Genomic DNA, 25,368 nt, shown 5'->3' with positions numbered 1-25,368 from the left:
ATTTATATTTTACTTTTGGATGAACTAGATGGACTAGTCTTTTTTTTCAACCTGACCACCTATGTAACTCTGAAGTGGGGCAGACGTTAAGCATGTAGGTTCCTTAGCTCGTCCCTTCTAGCAATCTCTAAGCCAGAGGCAGATCCTGATGGAGGCTGAAGAGCCGGCTGGTGAACCTGCACCCCACTCAGCCTATCGACTCCCATGGTTAAAGCCATACTCCTCCGGATGGCTAGTGGACACCATGAACACAGATTGGCCATTGGAATGAAATGCCCTCCTCTGGATCAACTCTAGGTTTAGTATCCTGTAGGTTTTCAATTTATTTATTCTATTTATTTATCTTTTTCTATTGGATGAACTAGATGAACTAATCTTTTTTTCAACCTGACCAACTATGTAACTCTGAAGTGGGGCAGACGTTAAGCGTGTAGGTTCCTTAGCTCGTCCCTTCTAGCAATCTCTAAGCCAGAGGCAGATCCTGATGGAGGCTGAAGAGTCAGCTGGTGAACCTGCACCCCACTCAGCCTATCGATTCCCATGGTTAAAGCCATACTCCTCCGGATGGCTAGTAGACACCATGAACACAGATTGGCCATAGGAATGAAATGCCCTCCTCTGGATCAACTTTGGGCTTAGGAGGTTTTCAATTTATTTATTCTATTTATTTATTTATTTTCTATTGGTTGAACTAGTGTCTTTTTTCAACCTGACTAACTATGTGACTATATAACTCTAAGGTGGGGCAAACTTTAAGATTGTAGGTTACTTAGCTTGTTGTTACTAGCAAACTTTAGGCCATAGAGTTCTTCAAAATTGGACCATGCCTCATAGGTTTTTTTTTTTTTTTCCTCTGGATCAACTGTAGGTATAGAATTCTGTGTATGGAGGTTTTCTATTTGTTTGTTTTTTTCTATTGGTTGAACTAGATCAGGGGTCTTCAAACTATGGCCCTCCAGTTGTTCAGCAACTACAAAGCCGATCATGCCTAGTCATGTCTGTGAATGTTAGAGTTTTACAATGCCTCATGGGATGTGTAGTTCTGGAACAGCTGGAGGGTCGTAGTTTGAAGATCCCTGAACTAGATGGACATGTGTCTTTCTTCAACCTAACTAGATAACTCTAATGTGGGTCAGAATTTAAGCATGTAGGTAGGTGTTGGCCACTCAGGGGGGAGGATAAAACATTTAAAGGACAACTTGCCTTTTAAATGTTCTCCCAACCCCCCTAAGAGACCAGAAACCTACCCAAACCCTGACCTTCAGCCCCGTTCTTGACTGTTCGGTGGTGCATAACCTCTGTCGGAAGTGGTCCCTGCCCCATCCGGCTCCTACTGCACATGCACACTGCTCAGCCCATTGATTCCCATGGCTGAAGCAATACTCCTCAGGATGGCTGGGGGCCACCATGAACACAGGCCGGCCATAGGAATGAATAGGCAGGTCTACAAAGTAAAAAACTCTACAACAGAGGTCTTCAAAGTTGGACCATGCTTTATAGGTTTTTTGTTGCCTTCCTCTAGACCAGCTGTGGGTTTAGGATTCTGTATATAGTTACATATAGTTAGTCTGGTCGAAAAAATACACAAGTCTTCCTAGTTCAAACAACAGAAAAAAATAAATGGAGGTTTTAAATGTATTTATTCTATTTGTTCATTTTTTTCTCTATTGGTTGAATTAGATAGACTTGTGTCTGTTTTCAACCTGACCAACTGTGTAACAATGTGTAGTGTGGCAGATATTAAGCATTTAGCTTCCTTAGCCCCTTCTTATGAGCAATCTTTAGGCCAGAGGCAGATCTGGATGAAGGCTGACGAGCCAGCTGGTTAAGTCTGAAGACTTCATTTTTGGTTTCCACCAAACTGGTGAACCATTGGTGTAGGTTTGGGTCTCATGAGCAAAAATTCTGTTTGGACACCTTTATTTATTTTATTTTTTGGATGAAGGCCGACAAGCCAGCTGGTTAAGTCTGAAGACTTCATTTTTGTTTTCCACTAAACTGGTGAACCATTGGTGTAGGTTTGGGTCCCTCATGAGCAAAAATTCTGTTTGGACACCTTTATTTATTTTATTTTTTTGGCTGTGTGATCTTACGACTGACATACTGTATACCACCGTTGGCTGCTTGTCAACGTTGGCTCATGTAAAATTAAACTATATTGGAAGCGCTAGGATTGGCATTATTTGGACAAACACAAGCTCAGACGGATTGCTGATTGTTATCCTATCTGGCAGTTGGCATGCTCTCTCTTTCTCTCTCTACTACGGTGAGGTGGGTTGAAGCCAACTAGATAGCACACAAATGAAGACATTGAGCAGAGAACTTTAGGAGAGCGGAGAATGGGAAGGAGAGGGGTGATTTTTTTTTGGTAAGGAAAAATATAGAAAATGTACCGTAAGCAGAGTCTCCATCGCCATCAAGGCTCCCGGATGCAGCGACAAGATCTACACATCAACATAAAAAAGAAAACAGTAATTGACGCTATATGATACTTTACATACTGCGATATATTGTTATAATTATGCGCACATATTTTCCCATTTTAAAATTGCATACAGACTTGCAATAAAATGTAATATCAAGTTATAGGTGGGTTTGTGATTGACTTCATAAAATATGCCATGAATATTTGTATTTCTTTTATGATTTTCTTGCATCTGCCTTGAATATTTGTATTAATTTTAAACACACAATATATATATATAAATATATATATATATATATATATATATATATATATATATATATATATATATATATATATATATATATATAAATAATATATATATAAATATAATAAAAAAGAAAATACTACTACTACAGATAATAATAATAATAATAATAATAATAATAATAATATATTGATAATAATAGTATATTGATAAATATATTTTTAGAAAGTACTGAAAAATAATATGATAATAATGATGATAATAATAGTAGTAAACATTTTATAATAATAATAAGAAGAATAATAATAATATTATTAATAAAAAGTATTAATAATAAAAATAATACATTAATAAAAAAAAATTAAAAATGTAAAAATAAATATGATGTTAGAATATATGTTAGAATATATATATATATATATATATATATAGTATATATTTACATCTTAGGAATGGTTTGACCATGGCCCCTTTTACCAATCCTCCTTTTTCCTTGTGCCTACCTTCCTCCCCTTCCTTTCCTTTTCCTTTCCTTCTCCCCCTTCCTCAGAAGCTCACCAGCTGGACCATTCAACCAATGGGTTAAACCTTGTTTTTTTCTGTTTCAATAATTTTAATAGTAACGACTTGGATTATTGTTTGTTTATGACCCATTTTCCAACTGATCAAATTGTATCTTTGTAACGAAGTGCAAAAATATACCCACTGAACCCTTTTGAAACCTATTGAAAACTCTCTATAACCTTAATAGTAACGGGGCTCTTAGGACTGGTTTGACCATGGCCCCATTAACCAATCCTCCTTTTTCCTTGTGCCTACCATTCCCCCCCTTCCTTTTCCTTTCCTTCTCCACCTGGACCATTCAACCAACGGGTTACACCTTGTTTTTTTCTGTATCAATAATTTTAATAGTAACAACTTGGATTATTGTTTATTTATGATCCATTTTCCAGCTGATCAAATTGTATCTTTGTAATGAAATGCAAAAATATACTAAAAACCCATTGAACCCTTTTGCAAACTCTCTACAACCTACAGATCACACATATAATTTTAATCGGGGTTCCTTGAGACCTTCAAACTATTCCAAGGATTCCTTTATGTTAAAAAGGTTGGTCCAAGCCAAGAATGTATACCATTATGGATTTGCCACAAGCATACTTATAATCTACTAAATGCCTATTGAACCCTTTTGAAACCTATGAAGCTAATTGAAAACGCTCTATAACCTTAATAGTAACGGGGCTCTTAGGACTGGTTTGACAATGGCCCCTTTTACCAATCCTCCTTTTTCCTTGTGCCTACCTTCCTCCCCTTCCTTTTCCTTTCCTTTCCTTCTCGCCCTTCCTCAGAAGCTCACCAGCTGGACCATTCAACCAATGGGTTAAACCTTGTTTTTTTCTGTATCAATAATTTTAATAGTAACGACTTGGATTATTGTTTGTTTATGACCCATTTTCCAACTGATCAAATTGTATCTTTGTAACGAAGTGCAAAAATATACCCATTGAACCCTTTTGAAACCTATTGAAAACTCTCTATAACCTTAATAGTAACGGGGCTCTTAGGACTGGTTTGACCATGGCCCCATTAACCAATCCTCCTTTTTCCTTGTGCCTACCATTCCCCCCCTTCCTTTTCCTTTCCTTCTCCACCTGGACCATTCAACCAACGGGTTACACCTTGTTTTTTTCTGTATCAATAATTTTAATAGTAACAACTTGGATTATTGTTTATTTATGATCCATTTTCCAGCTGATCAAATTGTATCTTTGTAATGAAATGCAAAAAATATACTAAAAACCCATTGAACCCTTTTGCAAACTATCTACAACCTTCAGATCACACATATAATTTTAAACGGGGTTCCTTGAGACCTTCAAACTATTCCAAGGATTCCTTTATGTTAAAAAGGTTGGTCCAAGCCAAGAATATATACCATTATGGATTTGCCACAAGCATACTTATAATCTACTAAATGCCTATTGAACCCTTTTGAAACCTATGAAGCTAATTGAAAACGCTCTATAACCTTAATAGTAACGGGGCTCTTAGGACTGGTTTGACCATGGCCCCTTTTACCAATCCTCCTTTTTCCTTGTGCCTATCTTCCCCCCTTCCTTTTCCTTTCCTTCTCCCCCTTCTTCAGAACCTCACCAGCTGGACCATTCAACCAATGGGTTACACCTGGTTTTATTCCATATCAATAATTTTAATTGTAATGACTTGGATTATTGTTTATTTATGACCCATTTTCCAGCTGATCAATTGTATCTTTGTAACGAAGTGAAAAAATATACCCATTGAACCCTTTTGAAACCTATTGAAAACTTTCTATAACCATAATAGTAACAGGGCTCTTAGGACTAGTTTGACCATGGCCCCATTTACCAATCCTCCTTTTTCCCTGTGCCTACCGTTCCCCCCTTCCTTTTCCTTTCCTTCTCCCCCTTCTTTACCAGCTGGACTATTCAACCAACGGGTTACACCTTGGTTTTTTTCTATGTCAATAATTTTAATAGTAACAACTTGGATTATTATTTATTTATGACCCATTTTCCAACTGATCAAATTGTATCTTTGTAACGAAATGCAAAAATATACTAAAAACCCATTGAACCCTTTTGCAAACTATCTACAACCTACAGATCACACATGCTGTAAATATAATTTTAATGGGGGCTCCTTGAGACCTTCAAACTATTCCAAGGATTCCTTTATGTTAAAAAGGTTGGTCCAAGCCAAGAATATATACCATTATGGATATGCCACAAGCATACTTATAATCTAATAAATGCCTATTGAACCCTTTTGATACCTATGAAGTCTATTGAAAATGCTCTATAACCTTAATAGTAACGGGGCTCTTAGGACTGGTTTGACCATGGCCCCTTTTACCAATCCTCCTTTTTCCTTGAGCTTACCTTTCCCCCCTTCCTTTTCCTTTCCTTCTCTCCCTTCCTCAGAACCTCACCGGGTGGACCATTGAACCAATAGGTTATACCTTGTTTTTTACTGTATCAATAATTTTAATAGTAACGACTTGGATTATTGTTCATTTATGACCCATTTTCCAGCTGATCAAATTGTATCTTTGTAACGTAATGCAAAAATATACTGAAAACCCATTGAACCCTTTTGAAACCTATTGCAAACTCTTTACAACCTACAGATCACACATGATATAAATATAATTTTAATGGGGGTTCCTTGAGATCTACAAACTATTCCAAGGATTCCTTTATGTTAAAAAGGTTGGTCCAAGCCAAGAATATATACCATTATGGATATGCCACAAGCATACTCATAATCTACTAAATGCCTATTGAACCCTTTTGATACTTATGAAGTCTATTGAAAACGCTCTATAACCTTAATAGTAACGGGGCTCTTAGGACTGGTTTGACCATGGCCCCTTGTGCCTACCGTTCCCCCCTTCCTTTTCCTTTCCTTCTCCCCCTTCCTCAGAACCTCACCAGCTGCACCATTCAACCAATGGGTTAAACCTTGTTTTATTTCTGTTAATGCCTATTGAACCCTTTTTATACCTATGAAGCCTATTGAAAACTCTCTACAACCTACAAATCACAGAATTGTACCGTAAGCTATAAATATAACTTTTACTGGCGGTCCCCTGAGACCTGCAAACATTTCCAAGGGTTTTTCTATGGTAAAAAGGTTGAGGGAGGCTGGTCCAACCCAAGAATATATATCCTTATGGATATGCCACAAGCATACTTAAATAGAGGAATATATGTCTTTGCAATAACATGAAAAATCCAACATCTCATTATAAGTGTTTCCTTCCACAAAGCAATATACAGTGTGTTGATACAGGCAGGAATGCACTGCATGCAATCAATACGAAACAAGCAGTATAGTCCTCACAGATATAGCTCTCCACCGAACAGATTGCATAGGCATAGAAGCACTCTCCGTGATCTGTATAAGATAAATAATATCGCCTCACCATGTAATGTCTTCTATATCTACAGTTGCATCGGGTATTCACACTATACGGCACTATATAACTCATTTCCTATTGATTGCAGACACAATCTGTCTGCCGGAGAGCCGTATCTGGGAGGACTATAATATTATTCCATATTGATTGAAGATGGTGCTTTCTTGCCTATATTAACATATATTGCTTTGTGGAAAGTAGCACTTAGGAGGATATGTTGGATTTCCCATGTTATTGCAATGTCACATATTTGTCTATGTAAGTATGCTTGAGGCATATAAGGATTTATATTCTTGGTGTTGGACTCTTAAGCAAAGATAAATCGTTTTATCAAAGAATAGTTATTAATACACATAATGAAGTGGGAGTCACTGACTCCTCTGACTTAATGTAAAAGATCTATGGATACATCGAAAGGGTGGTCATTATACATATATTTGATAGCAAGCCTATGCAGATTAATAGTGCTTCGGTATTTGACTTTCGCCTTTTGGGCAATATTTATTTTGAAAATTAATAAAAGTAAGATTTTTAAATATTTGTATGTGGTGGTGGCTGTATAAGCTAGGGATCGACCGATTATCGGCAAGGCCGATATATCGAGGGCCGATATTGACTTTTGCCGATATATCTGTATCCGTAATTGGCCGATATTGGCGATATTCCAAATATTGCTCATGTAAGGGTAAAATGATGTCACATAGCGTAATTCCGTTTACAAATGTTATTGAATATGCTACTCACATATGTACAAATTAAAGATATAAGCAATTCCACATTAGCAGATCTGCTGGTAGATCGGTATCTCTCACCCACTTGCCGTAAGTGATACCCGGGTGATACCGATCCGTTCGGCATCCACTCAATACTGCTCTGTCTCTCACCTGCTCCATCTCCCACCCACCTGATACCGATCTGTCTCTCTCCCACTTGCTGTAAGTGACACCTGGGTGATACCACTCCGTCCGGCATACGATGACCATCTCGGAGGTCACGTGGTCACGCCAGGCGTGACCACGCATGTGGCCTCCGAGATTGTATGCCAGACGGAGCGGTATCACCCAGGTATCACTTACGGCAAGTGGGTGAGAGATATATCGGGTGGGTGGGAGATGGAGCGGGTGAGAGACAGACCGGTATTGAGTGGATGCCTAACAGAGCGGTATCACCCGGGGATCACTTACGGCAAGTGGGTGAGAGATACTGATCTGCCAGCAGATCTGCTAATGTGGAATTGCTTATATCTTTAATTTGTACATATGTTAGTGGCATATTCAATAACATTTGTAAACGGAATTATGCTTTGTGACATCATTTTACCCTTACATGAGCAATATTTGGAATATCGCCAATATCGGGCAGTTCCGGGGCCGATACAGATATATTGGCAAAAGTCAATATCGGCCCTCGAAATATCTGCTTTGCCGATAATCGGTCGATCCCTAGCTTATACAGCCACCACAACATACAATTATTTAAAAATCCTACTTTTATTAATTTTCAAAATAAATATTGCCCAAAAGGCGAAAGTCAAATACTGAAGCACCATTAATATGCATAGGCTTGCTATCAAATATATGTATAAGGACCACCCTTTCAGTGTATCCATAGATCTTTTACATTAAGTCAGAAGAGTCAGTGACTCCCACTTCATTATGTGTATTCATAATTATTCTTTGATAAAACGATTTATCTTTGCTTAAGAGTCCAACACCAAGAATATAAATCCTTAGATTCCTTACATGAGCATCACCACCTAATGGTTGAAGGAGGAGAAGACTAGTCTCCGACCCTGACATAGGATGTACAAAATATTGGCCCAGATCGGCCGATACTGATATGCGATGGCCAAAATATCGGTATCAATATCGGCAACGAAAAACCGATATTGGTCGATCCCTAGTATAAGACTTTTTCTTATTATAAAGTTCATTTGTGTAGGTATTCAACATTAAAATGTTTAATTGTTAAGTTATCCCTGGAAGGTATCAGTAATCCACCTCTAGGGAGACTTATTTTCTCCATTTGTCCTGAAGACAATCCTGAAGGTGAGGTAAAACCCAAAATGTTAAATTGTCATCAGGAGTAGAGGAGAACTCTTCTAATGACACCCTTTCCATTGACTACTGTTGGGGATTTATCTAAATCTATGGGAGAAGTAAAGGGAAATCCCTTAAATGGGACAACCATAGCCTAAAAGAAACCCTCTACCCTACCCTAACCATGCCCCACCACACTGGTGATGGTGAGGGGTGGCCTGTGCCCTTCCGGGGCGTCCAGGTGACAACTGACAGAATGATAACTGGGTACATCTGGTTCTTGAATCTCCATGACCATGCACATGGCAACTACAGTCTGGTTCATTTACGTGAATGTGCAATGTCTTGCTTAGATTATTTACCAAGCTTCCTTGCCATGCAATCTTGGAAGTTTTTGCTATCTGTATGTTATGCCCTGTTACATTTTATTACAGTTTGCTTCTAAAAACTCAATAAAAATAATTGAAAACGAAATACGCCCATTGTGCCTTGCAGCCCTTTCAGGACTGGGGAGAGTCCCAACAAAATACAGCAAAAGACAAATAATAGAGGGTGCACCAGCCTAGCGAATTATCCCAAAAACAATTTATTTGCAAAAATGGGTAAATATCTAACATAAAAACAGACAAATCTTAACAAGATAGTAAAGTTGTTTGGTCCACTCCATATGCTTCTAAGGCTTGGGAGGACATCTCCTGGATCTCCTGGATCTAACTGGCAAAACCTTTTGGGGGTATTACCCTCAAAACGTATATGCCAGGTGGATCCAGGAGATGTCCTCCAAAACCTCAAGAGCATACAGAGTGGTCCAAACAACTACTACTTTGATAAGCTTTGTCTGTTTTTATGTTTGTAAGTAGATATTTACCCATTTTTACAAATAAATTGTTATTGGGTAATGAGATTAAGCACAAGATGTATGTGTGAAACGCGTTTACGCGACTTCATGTTGGTGTCTTTGGTGCCATCACTTGTAACATTTTGGAATTAAAAGAAATCTAAAGGCAACTGGAATTCCTGGATGTGCGGCTATTTCTTTTTCTACACGTTTTCTACGGAGGCGGGCTGGGGCCAGCACTCTATGGGATACTCCATCTCCTAGCTATCACCACACACCTGGAGCAGCGTCCTCTCTCTTCAGTTATTGGGATAATGCTCTAGGTTGGTGCGCCCCCCTCTCTCTTTTGTCTTTTTTAGAGGTTAATGGAGTACTAAAGTCTGGGGTCTATCCAAGCAGAGACCCTGACTGGTCATCTTCATCAACAGATCAACCTCCCACAATGTATCAATGGTGACCATGTAACTAGTGCCTTGGCACTGATCATTTCACAAGACCATTGTTCCAGGACAGGGTTTTGTCTTTCTTTACGGCTTCATAATAAAACGCAGACTGCATGTTACAGGAAAAGCATATTGATTTTCACAGTAGGTATTCTTTAAAATTTATGTTTGTATTTTCATCAATGTAGGTGGCAAAACAATGGATGTAGCTCAAGTAGAATTGCTGTCTTAGGCAGGATTTACAAAAAATAAATGTAAAAACTCTTCAAAAAATCACGAAAAGAAAATATTACCTTTTAGAGGTTAAAATATCATGATAGAAATAATGTAATGGGATATATTCACATGTTCTCATAACAAATAAGGGGGCTCTGAAGGTGGGACTGCACATTTCGTTGTCGGTGAGGCCTGAACGTTCACATAGACTGTCAGGAGACTGTAAAGAACAATCATCCACTGTACAGAACTCATGACCCAACTTCACAAGACCGTTCAGTTATGCAATCTATCACACTCCTAACTCAGACTACAAGTTGTCTTTCATAGTTGTTAGAAATTATGATTGTGTCCCTGCTGATAATATCCCTGGGTTGTTATGTTTTACCATCCCTGTTTCTTGGAAAGAATAAGGAAGAGCGTGGTTTTGCTTATGACTTCATCTCAACTAACATGACCTGTGTTACACTTTCCGAACATTTCCTCTAGCCACATAAAGTGAGAATCTTCGTGGAAGGCACACACAGATCCGTTTGGTTACATAGTTAGTAAGGTCGAAAAAAGACATCCGTCCATCCAGTTTGGTGGAACCTTCAGTCATGGATTTATCATTAGAAACGTTTAAATGCCAGTGGTTTCACTACTGTCCTTGGCCATGTCCAAATAGGTTAATGATAGCATAGTTATCAGCCCTGTGGGCAGGTTGTGATTTTTGACCTTCAGGAGAATGAAAGCTCTTTAGTAATCCTTGCTAAGGGGGCCTCAGGTGGACAGATGTCTATTTGAGAATCACGAGTGAGGAGTCACCTGTCAATCTTTGATTGCACCCAAGTCTTTCGTCTAGGTCAATGGCCTCCAAACTGTCGCCCGGGGGCTGGATGTGTCCTGTTGCTTGCCTTTATAGGCTCCTTGGGGCACTATTTCACCAACTGACACCATCAATGACACTTTTCTTCCCATTGATACCAACAATTAGGTCTCCTTCCTCCCATTAAATCCAATGATGGGGCGTTGTTTATGCAAACTGATGCTGGGGCATTTTCTACTCCCATGGGCCACAATCAAGCCCCCCCCCCTCACCCCAAAGCCTGATGAACAGTAAACTGGCCCTTTACTTAGAAAATTTGGAGATCCCTGGTCTTGGTCAACCTCATGTGTGCATGGTGGAGTACTTTTAATCTTAGGAAGCCTTTGTGGTCATCCTTTAGGTTGGTCATGTGGAGCCAATCCCATGAGGCCCATCAGGCCATTGAAATTTGACAAGATCACACTTGACCACAAAAGGACAGATGCCTATATGAAAATCATGAGTGAGGAGTCACGTGTCCATCTTTGACTGTGTCCATGTTTTGTATCTAGGTCAACCTCATTGAGTAGTATGTGCATGGTGGAGTATTCTCAATCTTAGGAAGCACTTGTTGTCATACCTTGGGGTGGTCTCATATGGCCAAACCCATGAGCCCCATCAGGCCAATGAATTGGAGCAAGATGCCTTTTGAGCGATCTTTGTTAAAGGGAGCCCACGAGTGGATAGATGTCTACATGAAAACCATGATTGAGGAATCATCGGTATATTTTTGATTGTGCCCATATCCTGTATCTAGGTTAACTTAATGGAGTAGTGTGTGCATGGTGGAGTACTGTCAAACTTAGGAAGAATTTGTGGTCATCCCTTAGAGTGATCATATAGAGCCAAACCCACGAAACCCATAGGGCCATCAAATTGGGGCAAGTTCACTCTTGAGTGATCCTTGCTAAAAAGAGTCCACAGGTAGACATATGAGTGAGGAATTATCTTTCCATCTTCATTATTCCCAAGTCTTAGAGTAGTATGTGCATGGTGGAGTACTCTCAATCTTAGGAAGCACTTGTTCTAATACCTTAGGGTGGTCTCATGTGGCCAAACCCATGAGCCCCATCAGGCTATTGAATTGGAGCAAGATCACTATTGAGTGATCTTTGGTAAAGGGAGCCCACAAGTGGATAGATGTCTACATGAAAACAATGATTGAGGAATCATCGGTCTATCTTTGATTGTGCCCATATCCTGTATCTAGGTTACCCTAATGGAGTAGTGTGTGCATAGTGGAGTACCGTCAACCTTAGGAAGAATTTGTGGCCATCCCTTAGGGTGATCATATAGAGCCAAACCCACGAAACCCATAGGGCCATCAAATTGGGCCAAGTTCACTCTTGAGTGATCCTTGCTAAAAAGAGTCCACAGGTAGACATATGAGTGAGGAGTTATCTTTCCATCTTCATTATTCCCAAGTCTTAGAGTAGTATGGGCATGGTGGAGTACTTTCAACCTTAGGAAGCAATTGTTGCCATATCTTGGGGTGGTTGCATACAGCCAAACCCATGAGCCCTAGTAAGCCACCAAACTGAGGCAGGATCGAACCATTATAGTAAATGAAAACCTGGAGTTTTTGTTAGTTTGTAAATGAACAGTCCGGTCAAGCAGAGGCTGTTGATATGACTGAATAAACATTTGGGTCTCCTGTTTCAGGCTCTCTTTGTAAAACTTTGGAACCAATATAGGTCTGGAAATTATTATTTTTGACTACAGTTAATGGCTTGAAATGACCAGTTCAATACTATTGTGAGGAATATGGCATCTGAAGGCGTAATGGGGTAGTCCTGGCAAGGTGAGTATCATTAAGTCCATTTCCCAGATTTCTCATTCACCCTTGAGCCCTGTTGAGGGAAGCATTGAGTGGCCCCCGAAATGCATTGCTCCGTTTTATAGTATTTGCTTGACATTTTCATTAGACATGTCCATGTTATTAAGTCAGTTGCTGGACTTACAGGAGACCCCTCATTCAGCAGCGTCAAGACGACGTCTTTTGATGACGAAACGTTGGCGACTCCAGACGGAACGTCCACACGCCCCCTCCCTGAGCCTTGTTGAGGGAAGCACTAAGTGGCCCCCGAAATGCATTGCTCTGTTTTACAGTATTTGCTTGACATTTTCATTAGACATGTCCATGTTATTAAGTCAGTTTCTGGACTTACAGGAGACCCCTCATTCAGCAGCGTCAAGACGACGTCTTTTGATGACGAAACGTTGGCGACTCCAGACGCAACGTCCACACACCCCCTCCCTGAGGCGGCTATCGTTGTTTATGCTGACTGGATACATGCGGACGCCGCGATTGGATCCCCAGCCACCATTTTCTATGTGCTTGCCTGTACTATACCATTGTGAGTAGTTATTTTAATAAACTTCATTTATGTTATTTACGGGATTACACTATGGTCTTCTGTACATTCTTTTTCCCTACATCCATCTGACCATCTCGGAGCTACCTTGAGGAACTAACCATTCCACGGCGCTACCCATGGTTTCTTGGAGTCCTTGAGATCTATGTGATTTGTTTTACTTGGCGAGGCTTTCTCATTTGTTTGAGTAGCCACGGCGCTCTGGTAAGCTGCTTCCTACACTAGTGCACTGTGGTGTCCCCACTCTACACATTCCCTGGGTGTCACAGGAAGGAAGGGTTGATATCACAACTATTCCCTTGGATTTAGCCTTTTTTGGACTTTCACTACTCTTTGGGACTTTAGTTACTTTTACACATACACCTTTTATGCTTTTTTCATTCCGTTGGATGGAAATTTCTTTGTCATTGCACTTATGATAATTTTTATACTTAAGGCCCGTACACACGTAGCGATTGTCGGCCGTAAATATTCGGCCAACGTCCGATCGGCCGATTGTCGGCTTGTTAGTATGATGCTTCCGACAACCGACTGCGACTTTTCGGCCGAATAGAATCTGGTGTGCAGGCTTTAAAATGTTTGTTGGCCAACACCAGAACGGCTGAATGTTCCTCAGTCAGTACAGAACTCGGCCGACAAACAGCAGATGAGCAAGACTGGGCATGCTCAGAGAAGAAAAAACACATGGAAAGTTAACCATCACATGACATCACTTCTGCAGTCGGCTGTTGTTGGCCGACAAAATTCGTGTGCAGTCTTTAGCACTTTTCAACCGACAGGACAGCACCGGACAAAAGACGGCCGATCGTTCGGCCGACAATCGCTACGTGTGTACGGGGCTTTAGCGCTGCATTTTTTGTTTATCATTCAGCAGCTTTGCCTAGATGGTACACCAAAGCACCACCATTTCCCACTAGTTTCCAGTAAAGTCACTGGTTGGTTCTCTTTGTAGGACCTAGGCCTGAAAAGGAGATCTACACATTTTCTGGCAGAGGCCTCTATACCACAATGGTCCATATGGGGCCACGGACTTTGGACAATAAAACTATGTTATATAGCGCTCCAGTTCTTATCCCCTTCGACAAAGATAAACAACCTGACAAAGGTTCTAACCATTACCCACTCCAGAAAAGTTGGCTTAGATACAATTTAACTCAAGCTATACACTATAGCTTCCATTAAAAAAAAAAAAAAAAATGGAATAAAAGATAAAGACTTGAAAGCCAGCCTATACATCACCGGGGCTCGTTGGTGATGTTAAAAATTAATGTAGTTTTATTGACGGATATAAATTTATCGAAAACCAGCCAGCAGGATACAAGAGCCGCGCGCGTCCATTTGTCTTGTAAACGTCACAGCCTATAATGTTGCCACTTCTTCCAGCTAAGATTTGGTTGTATGGATTGTGTTTTATTAATACGTTGTCCCATAATCTTCCCCTTCAACTCGATGAAATATGAGAATGGAAGAGGACTTGAGAGCCGGGGAACGGCGCAAGCCAACAGACATAAAACTCTTCAAAAACATCTTCATGTTATGAATCAAAGTGCTTACACGGGCTTCCCGCTGGGTGCAAATGAATCGCTTTTTACATGCGTTTTATGATGAAAAGGGCGGAATCTTTTTAAGGGTTCTTCCTTCATATCAAAGTTGTCGGGTCATATGGGGCTTTTGAAGACAATGACAAGCCCTCTTCAATGAAATGACTATTTTTTTTTTTTTTTTACTTTTTATAAGGGAATCTGTCACAAATTTGAGCAGCTCAGAAAGGAAAAAATCAAGGTTCTAGGTTGAGTTGATTGGAAGTTATATACAGGGCTGCTATTCTGGTCTTTTAGAGTAGGCGTGCCAAACTCAATTTAATTGTGGGCAGCATCAGCCGCATCAGCAGTATGGTTGCCCTCAAAGGGTCAGTTGTATCTGGGGTGCGCTACGTACAGAGCACAGGGTGCTATGTATAGAGTGCAGAGTTCAGGATTATGCTATGTACAGAACGCAGGGTTCAGGAGTGCACTACATATAGAGTGCAGGGTTGAGGAGTGTGCTGTGTATAGAATGCAGAGTTCAGGAATATGCTAAGTATAGAGGGAAGGGTTTAGGAGTGCACTACGTACAGCGTGCAGGGATCAGGAGTGCACTACATACAGAGCACAGGGTTCAGGAGTGAACTACATATAGGGTGCAGGGTTCAGGAGTGTGCTATGTATAGAGTGCAGAGGAGTGCACTACATATAGAGTGAAGAGTTCAGGAGTGTGCTGTGTACAGAGTGCAGAGTTCAGGATTATGCTAAGAATAGAGGGCAGGGCTTAGGAGTGCACTACATATAGAGTGCAGGGTTTAGGGGTGCGCTACATACAGCATGCAGGGCTCAGGAGTGCACTACATACAGAGCACAGGGTTCAGGATTGGACTACATATAGGGTGCAGGGTTCAGGAGTGTGCTATGTATAGAGTGCAGAGTTCAGGATTATGCTACGTACAGAGCGCAGGGTTAGGGAGTGCACTACATATAGAGTGCAGGGTTCAGGAGTGTGCTGTGTATAGAGTGCAGAGTTCAGGATTATGCTAAGTACAGAAGGCAGAGTTTAGGAGTGCACTACATATAGAGTGCAGGGTTTAGGGGTGCGCTACATACAGCATGCAGGGCTCAGGAGTGCACTACATACAGAGCACAGGGTTCAGGATTGGACTACATATAGGGTGCAGGGTTCAGGAGTGTGCTATGTATAGAGTGCAGAGTTCAGGATTATGCAACGTACAGAGCGCAGGGTTAGGGAGTGCACTACATATAGAGTGCAGGGTTCAGGAGTGTGCTGTGTATAGAGTGCAGAGTTCAGGAATATGCTAAGTATAGAGGGTAGGGTTTAGGAGTGCACTACATATAGATTGCAGGGTTCAGGGGTGCGCTACGCGCAGCATGCAGGGCTCAGGAGTGCACTACATACAGAGCACATGGTTCGGGAGTGAATTACATATAGGGTGCAGGGTTCAGGAGTGTGCTATGTATAGAGTGCAGAGTTCAGGATTATGCTACGTACAGAGTTCAGGGTTCGGGAGTGCACTACATATAGAGTGAAGGGTTCAGGAGTGTGCTGTGTATAGAGTGCAGTGTTCAGGATTATACTAAGTATAGAGGGCAGGGTTTAGGAGTGCACTACATACAGAGTGCAGGCTTTAGGGGTGCGCCACATACAGCATGCAGGGCTCAGGAGTGCACTACATACAGAGCACACGGTTCGGGGGTGAAGTACATATAGGGTGCAGGGTTCAGGAGTGTGCTATGTATAGAGTTTAGAGTTCAGGATTATGCTATGTACAGAGTTCAGGGTTCGGGAGTGCACTACATATAGAGTGAAGGGTTCAGGAGTGTGCTGTGTATAGAGTGCAGAGTCCAGGATTATGCTAAGTATAGAGGGCAGGGTTTAGGAGTGCACTACATACAGAGCACAGGGTTCAGGAGTGAACTACATATAGGGTGCAGGGTTCAGGAGTTTGCTATATATAGAGTGCAGAGTTCAGGATTATGCTATGTACAGAGCGCAGAGTTCGGGAGTGCACTACATATAGAGTGAAGGGTTCAGGGGTGCGCTACGTACAGCGTGCAGGGCTCAGGAGTGCACTACATACAGAGCACAGGGTTCAGGAGTGAACTACATATAGGGTGCAGAGTTCAGTGGTGTGCTATGTATAGAGTGCAGAGTTCAGGATTATGCTAAGTACAGAGCGCAGGGTTCAGGAGTGCACTAAATATAGAGTGAAGGGTTCAGGAGTGTGCTATGTATAGAGTGCAGAGTTCAGGATTATGGTACGTACAGAGTGCAGGGTTCCAGAGTGTGTTAGGTATAGAGTGCAGGGTTCAGGGGTCCGCTATGTACAGAGTGCGGGGTTTAGTTGTGTGTTATGTACAGAATTCAGTAGTATGCCACATACAGAGTGCAGAGTTGAAGAGTGCGCTAGATGCGCTGTGTGAAGACTGCAGGGTATAGGGGTGCGCTTTGCACAGTGTGAAGCCCCAACATCCCCCAAAAGCATCCTCACATCTCTACTCTTTCCTACCTGGCCTGGCTCTAGTACCTCCCTGTGTAGGCCGCTCCACTACCTGGGTTTTTCATAGGAAGCCTTGGGAGATAGGAGGAACAGATCCAGAATTTTACTACCTGAACATGACTTCAGCCACCTATACTGTATGTCTGGATCTACTCTTCCACAGTAAACTCTACTCACTCTGCTCTCTCCTCCTGTCAGCATGTCCCCTATGAGCACACGTACACAGAAGCCTTGTGAGATAGGAGGTATGGATCCAGAATTTTACATAAAAAGCTGCAACCTGCATAACGTCAGCCACTTATACCTATGTCTGGATCTTCTCTAGCACACTGATGAGGGCCCGTCTTACTTGCCAAAGGATTTGTATTTATATCCATCCAGTCCTCAGATTTACACAGCTCTGCTGCTCAGCACATCCCTGTCTGTCAGGACAGGAGACCTGATTTTCCTCTGCTCGCAGTTAAGTAACACTTGCAGGTATTGTGAAAGGAGAAGCAGCAGATTGACAGGCTCATCTCTCTGCTCTCTCCTCCTATTAGCGTGATCCTTGATAGCTCTACAGGAAATTGTACGAGGCTTATACCAAGTCAAAATCAGGTACTTGTATTGCTTGCATTAAAATAAAAAAAAAAGGAAATCAATAAATACAGATGAATACTGCATCCATTTATGTCTTTTGTATTGGCTTTTATGCAGGAGATGCAAACTGCAATAAAAGATGTTTTTTTTCTTTTTTTAAATTTAAGAATCTTCTCACTTACCTTGACAGTTGCCCCGATGCTTCGTTTGTTCAACTTCCTGCTCAAATCCGGCCCTGGAAATGATAAAAAAAAAAAAAACATAAAGACATTTAAGGATTATTGGGGGTTTAGGTGGCACAGTAAAGTAGGAGTGCAGGGCTGGGACAAGAGGTGGGCGGAAGGTACAGCTGCCCTGGGCGCAATGGTTTACTGTAAGGTTTGGGGGCGCCTTCCTTCTGGTACAAGGCTGACACAAGTAGTGACAACGGCATCACAACTCCTGTCCAGGGCCGGGACAAGGAGTGGGCAGGAGGGGCAGCTACCCTTGGCACTGTGATATCATGTGAGGTTTGGGGGCATCCAAGGCCGTGACAAGGAGTGGGCAGGAGGGATGGCTGCCATGGGCACTGTGGTATCATGTAAGGTTTGGGGGCATCCAGGACCGGGACAAGGAGTGGGCAGGAGGGACGGCTGCCCTGGGCACTGTGGTATCATATGAGGTTTGGGGGCATCCAGGGCCAGGACAAGGAGTGGGCAGGAGGTGCGCCTGCCCTGGGTACTGTGGTATCATGTGAGGTTTGGGGACATCCTGGGCCAGGACAAGGAGTGGGCAGGAGGTGCGCCTGCCCTGGGTACTGTGGTATCATGTGAGGTTTGGGGACATCCTGGGCCAGGACAAGGAGTGGGCAGGAGGTGCGCCTGCCCTGGGTACTGTGGTATCATGTGAGGTCTGGGGGCATCCAGGGCCGGGACAAGGAGTGGGCAGGAGGACCGGCTGCCCTGGTCGCAATAGTTTATTGCAGGGATGGGAGCACCCTAAACCTAACCCTTAGGGAAGGGGGGTGCAGGCTGGCATCTTCGCCCTGATCGCTGGATGGCCTTGTCCCAGCACTGGGAGCAGCAAGGTGAGGAGAAGAAATCCGAGAGGCCGTGTTCTCGCTTCCCCTCCTCCTTCCTGCCAGTGTGAGCGATTGTCTGCTGGGCATAGGATCCCCTAAGCTTGCACATCATAAATGGGGGGGCACAGTTTGGGATTTTTACCCTGATCTGGTTTTCCTTACTGCCTGATTCCCCTTTGGGGAGATTTCCTCTCACTTCCTGTGTAGTCACAGGGACAGGAAGTTAGGGAAGATAGAGGATATATATTTCTCAATGCTATCTAAAACTCAACAAAAATGAATGGCGTTCCACTTTAAGTAAATACCTCCAAAGTATAATCTGGAGACTACATCCGCCTCACAAAAATAGAGCTTCATTATATTTGAACCATTATTCATATTTCAGCATTTTCGGTGCTTATTGCATAATTAGATCTTATGGGAAAGCAACGGTGTTCATTAAACCTCTAATCCGTGGTTAGATAAATGAGGCCGGGGAGATGGACGGAGCTCCGGTATAATCTGTGATGTATTTATTATGGCGCTGTGTTACCTTGGGTCGCCCCGGAAGTTGGCGCAGGTCCCCGATTTCAACCACACGCAGTACGGGTCTCTGGAGGTCAGGCAGCTCCTGTGCAATGAAACAAAGACGGTGAATGTTGGATATGGGACACCACGGGCTTTGGCTATGATGTCGTATCGAAAGGGAGATCAACATACACACACTGCTAAAAACACAATCCTGGCATCTCATAGATTATAATTTAGCATAAACTTGTCATCATTTCCAGCCTACCTGTCACAACGTGAATCACCTGCAGGTGGCACTGTGGTTCCCTGGGCTGAAGGTTGTAATTCCAGTGTCCACTAATCAGTTTCTACCAGATGCTGGCTGCTGGGAGGGTATTTAGGTCCTCCCCTACTAAGTGCTTTTGCTACTGCCAGATCCTGTTGCCATTTATCCTGATCTTGCTCCTGCCCTTTTCCAGGTGGAAATTGATTCCTGGGATCTGCTGGCTGCTGGGAGAATATATAGGTCCTCCCCTACTAAGTGCTTTTGCTGCTGCCAGATCCTGTTGCCATTTATCCTGATCTTGCCCCTGTCCTTTTCCAGGTGGAAATTGATCGCTAAGATCTGCTGGCTGCTGGGAGGGTATTTAGGTCCTCCCCTATTAGGTACTTTTGCTGCTGACAGATCCTGTTGCTATTTATCCTGATCTTGCTCCTGCCCTTTTCCGTGTGGAAATTGATTCCTGGGATCTGCTGGCTGCTGGGAGGGTATTTAGGTCCTCCCCTACTAAGTGCTTTTGCTGCTGCTAGATCCTGTTGCCATTTATCCTGATCTTGCTCCTGCCCTTTTCCAGGTGGAAATTAATTCCTGGGATCTGCTGGCTGCTGGGAGACACACTCTAGTGGAACCTGGAATTACAACCCTCCACCCAGGGAACCACAGTGCCACCATCAGGTGATCCAGGTCCTGACACTAATAGTAGTCCTTTTGTCATAAACAATTTAATATTTTATCATTAAAATTATTTTGCAATGAAGGTTTCCCTGTCTCCCAGTTTTGCTCCCGTGTTGTCATCCTTACACTCGGGCTTCCGCTGACTACAAGTGGCAGTTTTAACACACATTACACAGGTATGGCCCTCTGTTGTCACCATCAGGAAGCCGTGTAGCCATCACTGGAGTGCATACAGACAGCAAGTGGCACCAAATACACCTCAAGCAGCCAGGCTTTGTTTGCTGCTATAGAACCCCCAAAAATTGTAGAACATTTCCCAGCAAATTGCTTATCACTGTTTTCTGAATTTCCTAGAATTGTCTTTGATTCTCATATTTGTCTCAATCCGGAATCTTGGAAGGGAGTAGAGAAAGCTTCCAGTCCCCCTCCCCCACTCATACCCCCTTAAGATCAGCCGCTCATATCGCAGTCATTTACTTCCATTTCTGTACACAGCTGCCCCGTAGGCATTCACTTGGCAGCGTTCCAGAGAGCTGCAGTCTTCGCCAGCATGCCACTGGCACAAGGAAGAAAAAAAAAAAACTTGCTCCCCCCTCTCGCGCTTTGTCTTTGGTAGGCCCCCTCGCCCAACGCCGATACAAAGACTGCCATGAAAGAGCCTTCTTTTCTGCCGCCAGATGCCCAGGGACCTCTTCAGATGTTATTGCACAGCTCTTAACGCCAATGACTTTGTGGTGATGACCCGCTTGGGGCGAGGTGGGAGGAAGGCGGGTGGCCGCGGGCACGCTGGTATTGTTGCACTTCGCACGGCGAACGCACGAACCGTTGTGAAATTGAAGCTGCTTTTTGTTCTCCGGAGATCCACACGATGTGACTTTATTAATGAGATTATTTCCAAGCTGGTTATATTTCCCTTTACAGCACAAGGGGGTTTATTCAACCGAAAACTGGCACGGAACAATAGATCACAGGCCATTGTGGAAATGAATACACGCTGTTAAAAAGACCTAATCAACCGCATTCTTTTTTTTTTTTTCTTCTCCTCCTTATCGTCAACCCCTCTGACAAATATTATTGCGTATTGTGTTTTCTCAATGTCACGCATGGACAGATCGCGGTCTGAAGAGAAGGGATCGTCTTTTTGTGATATGAGCTGGTCGTTGGCGGCTTACCCGTCTTCTCTACGGACGGATGTCGGCTAATAGGCTTCTGCCGAAAGCGGGTGTGGGAAGGTGGAGAAACGGAGACCGGATGAGTTTCCGTTTTTTCGATTTTAAGACAAAAAAAAGTTTCTATTGGTTTAGACATGGACGTAAAGTAAAAACGAAATCGCCGACAAAAACAGGCACCAATACTGTACATATTCAGAAGAAAAAATAGATTATATATATATATATATATATATATATATATATAAACTATTATATAGTATATACAGTAGTAATATATACTATATAGTATATATATATACCGTATATACTCGAGTATAAGCCGACCCGAGTATAAACCGAGGCCCCTACTTTTACCACAAAAAGATGGGAAAAATGATTGACTCGAGTATAAGCCTAGGGTGAGAATGCAGGGCGGCGGGCATGGTGCAGGAGAATGCAGGGCGGCGGGCATGGTGCAGGAGAATGCAGGGCGATGGGCATGGTACATGAGAATGCAGGGTACTGGCATGGTACAGGAGAATGCAGGGTGACTGGCATGGTACAAGAGAATGCAGGGTGACTGGCATGGTACAGGAGAATGCAGGGTGACTGGCATGGTACAAGAGAATGCAGGGTGACTGGCATGGTGCAGGAGAATGCAGGGTGGTTGGCATGGTGCAGGAGAATGCAGGGTGGCTGGCAGGGTACAGGAGAATGCAGGGTACTGGCATGGTGCAGGAGAATGCAGGCTACTGGCATGGTACAGGAGAATGCAAGGTACTGGCATGGTACAGGAGAATGCAGGGTACTGGCATGGTGCAGGAGAATGCAGGGTACTGGCATGGTACAGGAGAATGCAGGGTACTGGCATGGTACAGGAGAATGCAGGGTGACTGGCATGGTGCAGGAGAATGCAAGGTACTGGCATGGTACAGGAGAATGCAGGGTACTGGCATGGTGCAGGAGAATGCAGGGTACTGGCATGGTACAGGAGAATGCAAGGTACTGGCATGGTACAGGAGAATGCAGGGTACTGGCATGGTGCAGGAGAATGCAGGGTACTGGCATGGTACAGGAGAATGCAGGGTACTGGCATGGTACAGGAGAATGCAGGGTGACTGGCATGGTGCAGGAGAATGCAGGGTACTGGCATGGTGCAGGAGAATGCAGGGTACTGGCATGGTACAGGAGAATGCAGGGTACTGGCATGGTACAGGAGAATGCAGGGTGACTGGCATGGTGCAGGAGAATGCAGGGTGACTGGCATGGTGCAGGAGAATGCAGGGTGACTGGCATGGTACAAGAGGATCCGGGGTTGTGGGCATACTACAGGAGATGCAGTGCTGTGGGCATGGTACAGGTGGACCATGCCCGCAGCACTGCATCCCTTGTAGTATGCCCGCAGCCCTGCATAATGGCAGGTAGTGCAGCAGTTTCCCTTACCTGTTCCAGAGGCAACTTCATTATAAAAATGGCGCCGCCCGGCGCCGACACGTCATTGTGCATGCGCCGCCGCTTGTATACTTTCGGCTATTCCCGGCCTCTCCCGAGCGGCGGCGGCGCGTGCGCAATGACGTGTATGCGCCGGGCGGCGCCATTTTTAAAGCTCAAGCATGTTGGAGCGGCCAGGAACTTTTTCTTTTTTCCTGACTCGAGTATAAGCCGAGGGGGACGTTTTCAGCACAAAAAAATGTGCTGAAAAACTTGGCTTATACTCGGGTATATACGGTATATATATATATATATATATATATATATATCTATAGTATATACCAGGGGTATTGAACTAAAATTTACAAAGGTCCAGTCAGTAAAATATTCTTCCAGCAGAGGTCCGAATCGCATGTTTGTGACCTCCCTGTATCCTCGCAACCAATCACCTGTTTGTTAACTTGGTTAGCCCCCGCCCTTTGTCTATAGCTGTCCTGCCTCCAGCTGTTGGCTCTGTGAGAATGGCAGCGGTGATGGCTCTGGGCAGAACGATTCTAAAGGGTGGGACCGCAGGGGTCCGGATGAGACATTAACTGAGTCCAGATCCGGACCGTGGTCCGCCATTTAGTGATGCCTGGTATATACTGGTATATACTATACTATAGATTTTATGTATATATATATATATTACTATAAGGTCTAGGTCTGTTGCCAAACTGCAGTGCGGGCGTATCTGCGGTTTGTGTGCATTTTATGCCATGCGCACACCTGAGCTTAAAAACGCCTGTTTTACAGGCATTTGGCGTTTTTTCTTTTTGCCTCTAAACACACTTCCATGTTAGCCTAAAGGCATTTACAGGAGTCTGGAGACAGAAAAAAAAAACATAACTTGTGTGTTCAGGAGAGGAGCAGAGAAACCACCTGGCGCGCCTAAAAGTGTCTAAATGCGTATTGAGTCTTTTTTTTTTTTTCATTTTAGTAGGCAGAATAAATTCAAATTCTGGTCAATAAAAAAAAAAAAAAACTACAAAAAAAAAAAAAAACGAAGCGCTTGACGCTCCTAAATGCACCTAAACGCGCTTGCAAAAACAAGATTTAGGTGTGTTTTTTTAAGCTGCTTTTCTCCTGCCAGAACAAGAGGAGCATTTACAAGAGTCCCAGAGTGCATGGTGCCTTACCTGCGGTTTTAGCTGCGGTCCCATAGACTTTCTATTAGATCGGGCATTTCTGGTGCTTTTCTGAAAGCGCACCAAAGATGCAGCATGTGGGACTTTTGATGCGCTTTCAGAAAATGTGCCAAAAACACACAAACTGATACAAAATCTATAGGACTGCGGCTTAAACTGCAGCTAAAATGCATGGAAATCGCATAGAGGGAAAGAGATAGTGAGAAAGAGAGAGAGAGAAAGGGAGAAAGAGATATAAAGAAAGGGAGAGTGAAAGAAAGGGAGAGAGAGAGAGAAAGAGAGGGATAGAGAGAAAGAAAGGGAGAGGGAGAAAGGAAAGGAAAGAGAGAGAGAAAGAAAGAGAGGGAGAAAGGGAGAGAGAAAAAGAGGGAGAGAGAGAGAAAGAGAAAGAGAGAGAGAGAGAGATTAAGAGAGGGAGAGAGAGGGACAGAGAAAGGAAAAGAAAGAGAGGGAGAGAGAGTGGGAAAGAGAGAGAAAGAGACAGAAAGAGAGGAGAGGGAGAAGGAAAGGGAGAGGGAGAGAGAGAGAGAGCAAGAGAAAGGGAGAGAGAAAGAGAAAGAAAGGAAGAGAGAGAGAAAGAAAGAAAGAAAGAAAGAAAGAAAGAAAGAAAGAAAGAAAGAAAGAAAGAAAGAAAGAAAGAAAGAAAGAAAGAAAGAAAGAAAGAAAGAAAGAAAGGGAGAGAGAGAGGGGGGAGGAAGAGAGGATGAGAGAAAGAAAGAGAGGGATAGAGAGAGAAAGAGGAAGAAAGAGAGGGAGAAAGAAAGGGAGAGAGAGAGAGAGAGAGAAAGGGAAAGAAAGGGAGAGAAAAAGAGAAAGAAAAGGAGAGAGAGAAAGGGAGAGAAAAAGAGAGGGAGTGAGAGGCAGAAGGGGGGGGGGGGGGGAGAGAGAGAAAGGGAGAGAAAGAGAGGAAGAAATGGAGAGAGAAAGAAAGAGGGAAAGAGAGAGAAAGACAGAAAGAGAGGGAAAGGGAGAAAGAAAGGGGGAGAGAGAGAGAGAGAGAGAGAAAGAAAGAGAGAGAGAGGGAGAGAGCAAGAGAAAGGGAGAGAGAGAGAGAAAGGGAGAGCGAGGGAGAGA

General features: G+C 43.1%; 1 protein-coding gene across 3 annotated transcripts in view; it reads right to left on the bottom strand.

Moving 5' to 3' along the window:
* SEMA6C (semaphorin 6C) overlaps positions 1 to 25,368 on the bottom strand; it is a 190,100-nt gene that overhangs the window by 24,206 nt on the left and 140,526 nt on the right. For all 3 annotated transcript variants that reach the window (XM_082275662.1, XM_082275664.1, XM_082275663.1), the window contains exons 15-17: positions 19,614 to 19,691; positions 18,204 to 18,256; positions 2,394 to 2,444 (exon numbers count right to left, since the gene is read on the bottom strand). In XM_082275662.1, the coding sequence (XP_082131788.1) occupies positions 2,394 to 2,444; positions 18,204 to 18,256; positions 19,614 to 19,691 (182 nt within the window). The remainder of the gene's footprint in view (positions 1 to 2,393; positions 2,445 to 18,203; positions 18,257 to 19,613; positions 19,692 to 25,368) is intronic.

The sequence above is a fragment of the Pelophylax lessonae genome (assembly GCF_965119305.1).
Source record: "Pelophylax lessonae genome assembly, chromosome: 13".
In the NCBI taxonomy this organism is placed as follows: Eukaryota; Metazoa; Chordata; class Amphibia; order Anura; family Ranidae; genus Pelophylax; species Pelophylax lessonae.
This window is presented reverse-complemented; position numbering and strand designations above follow the sequence as displayed.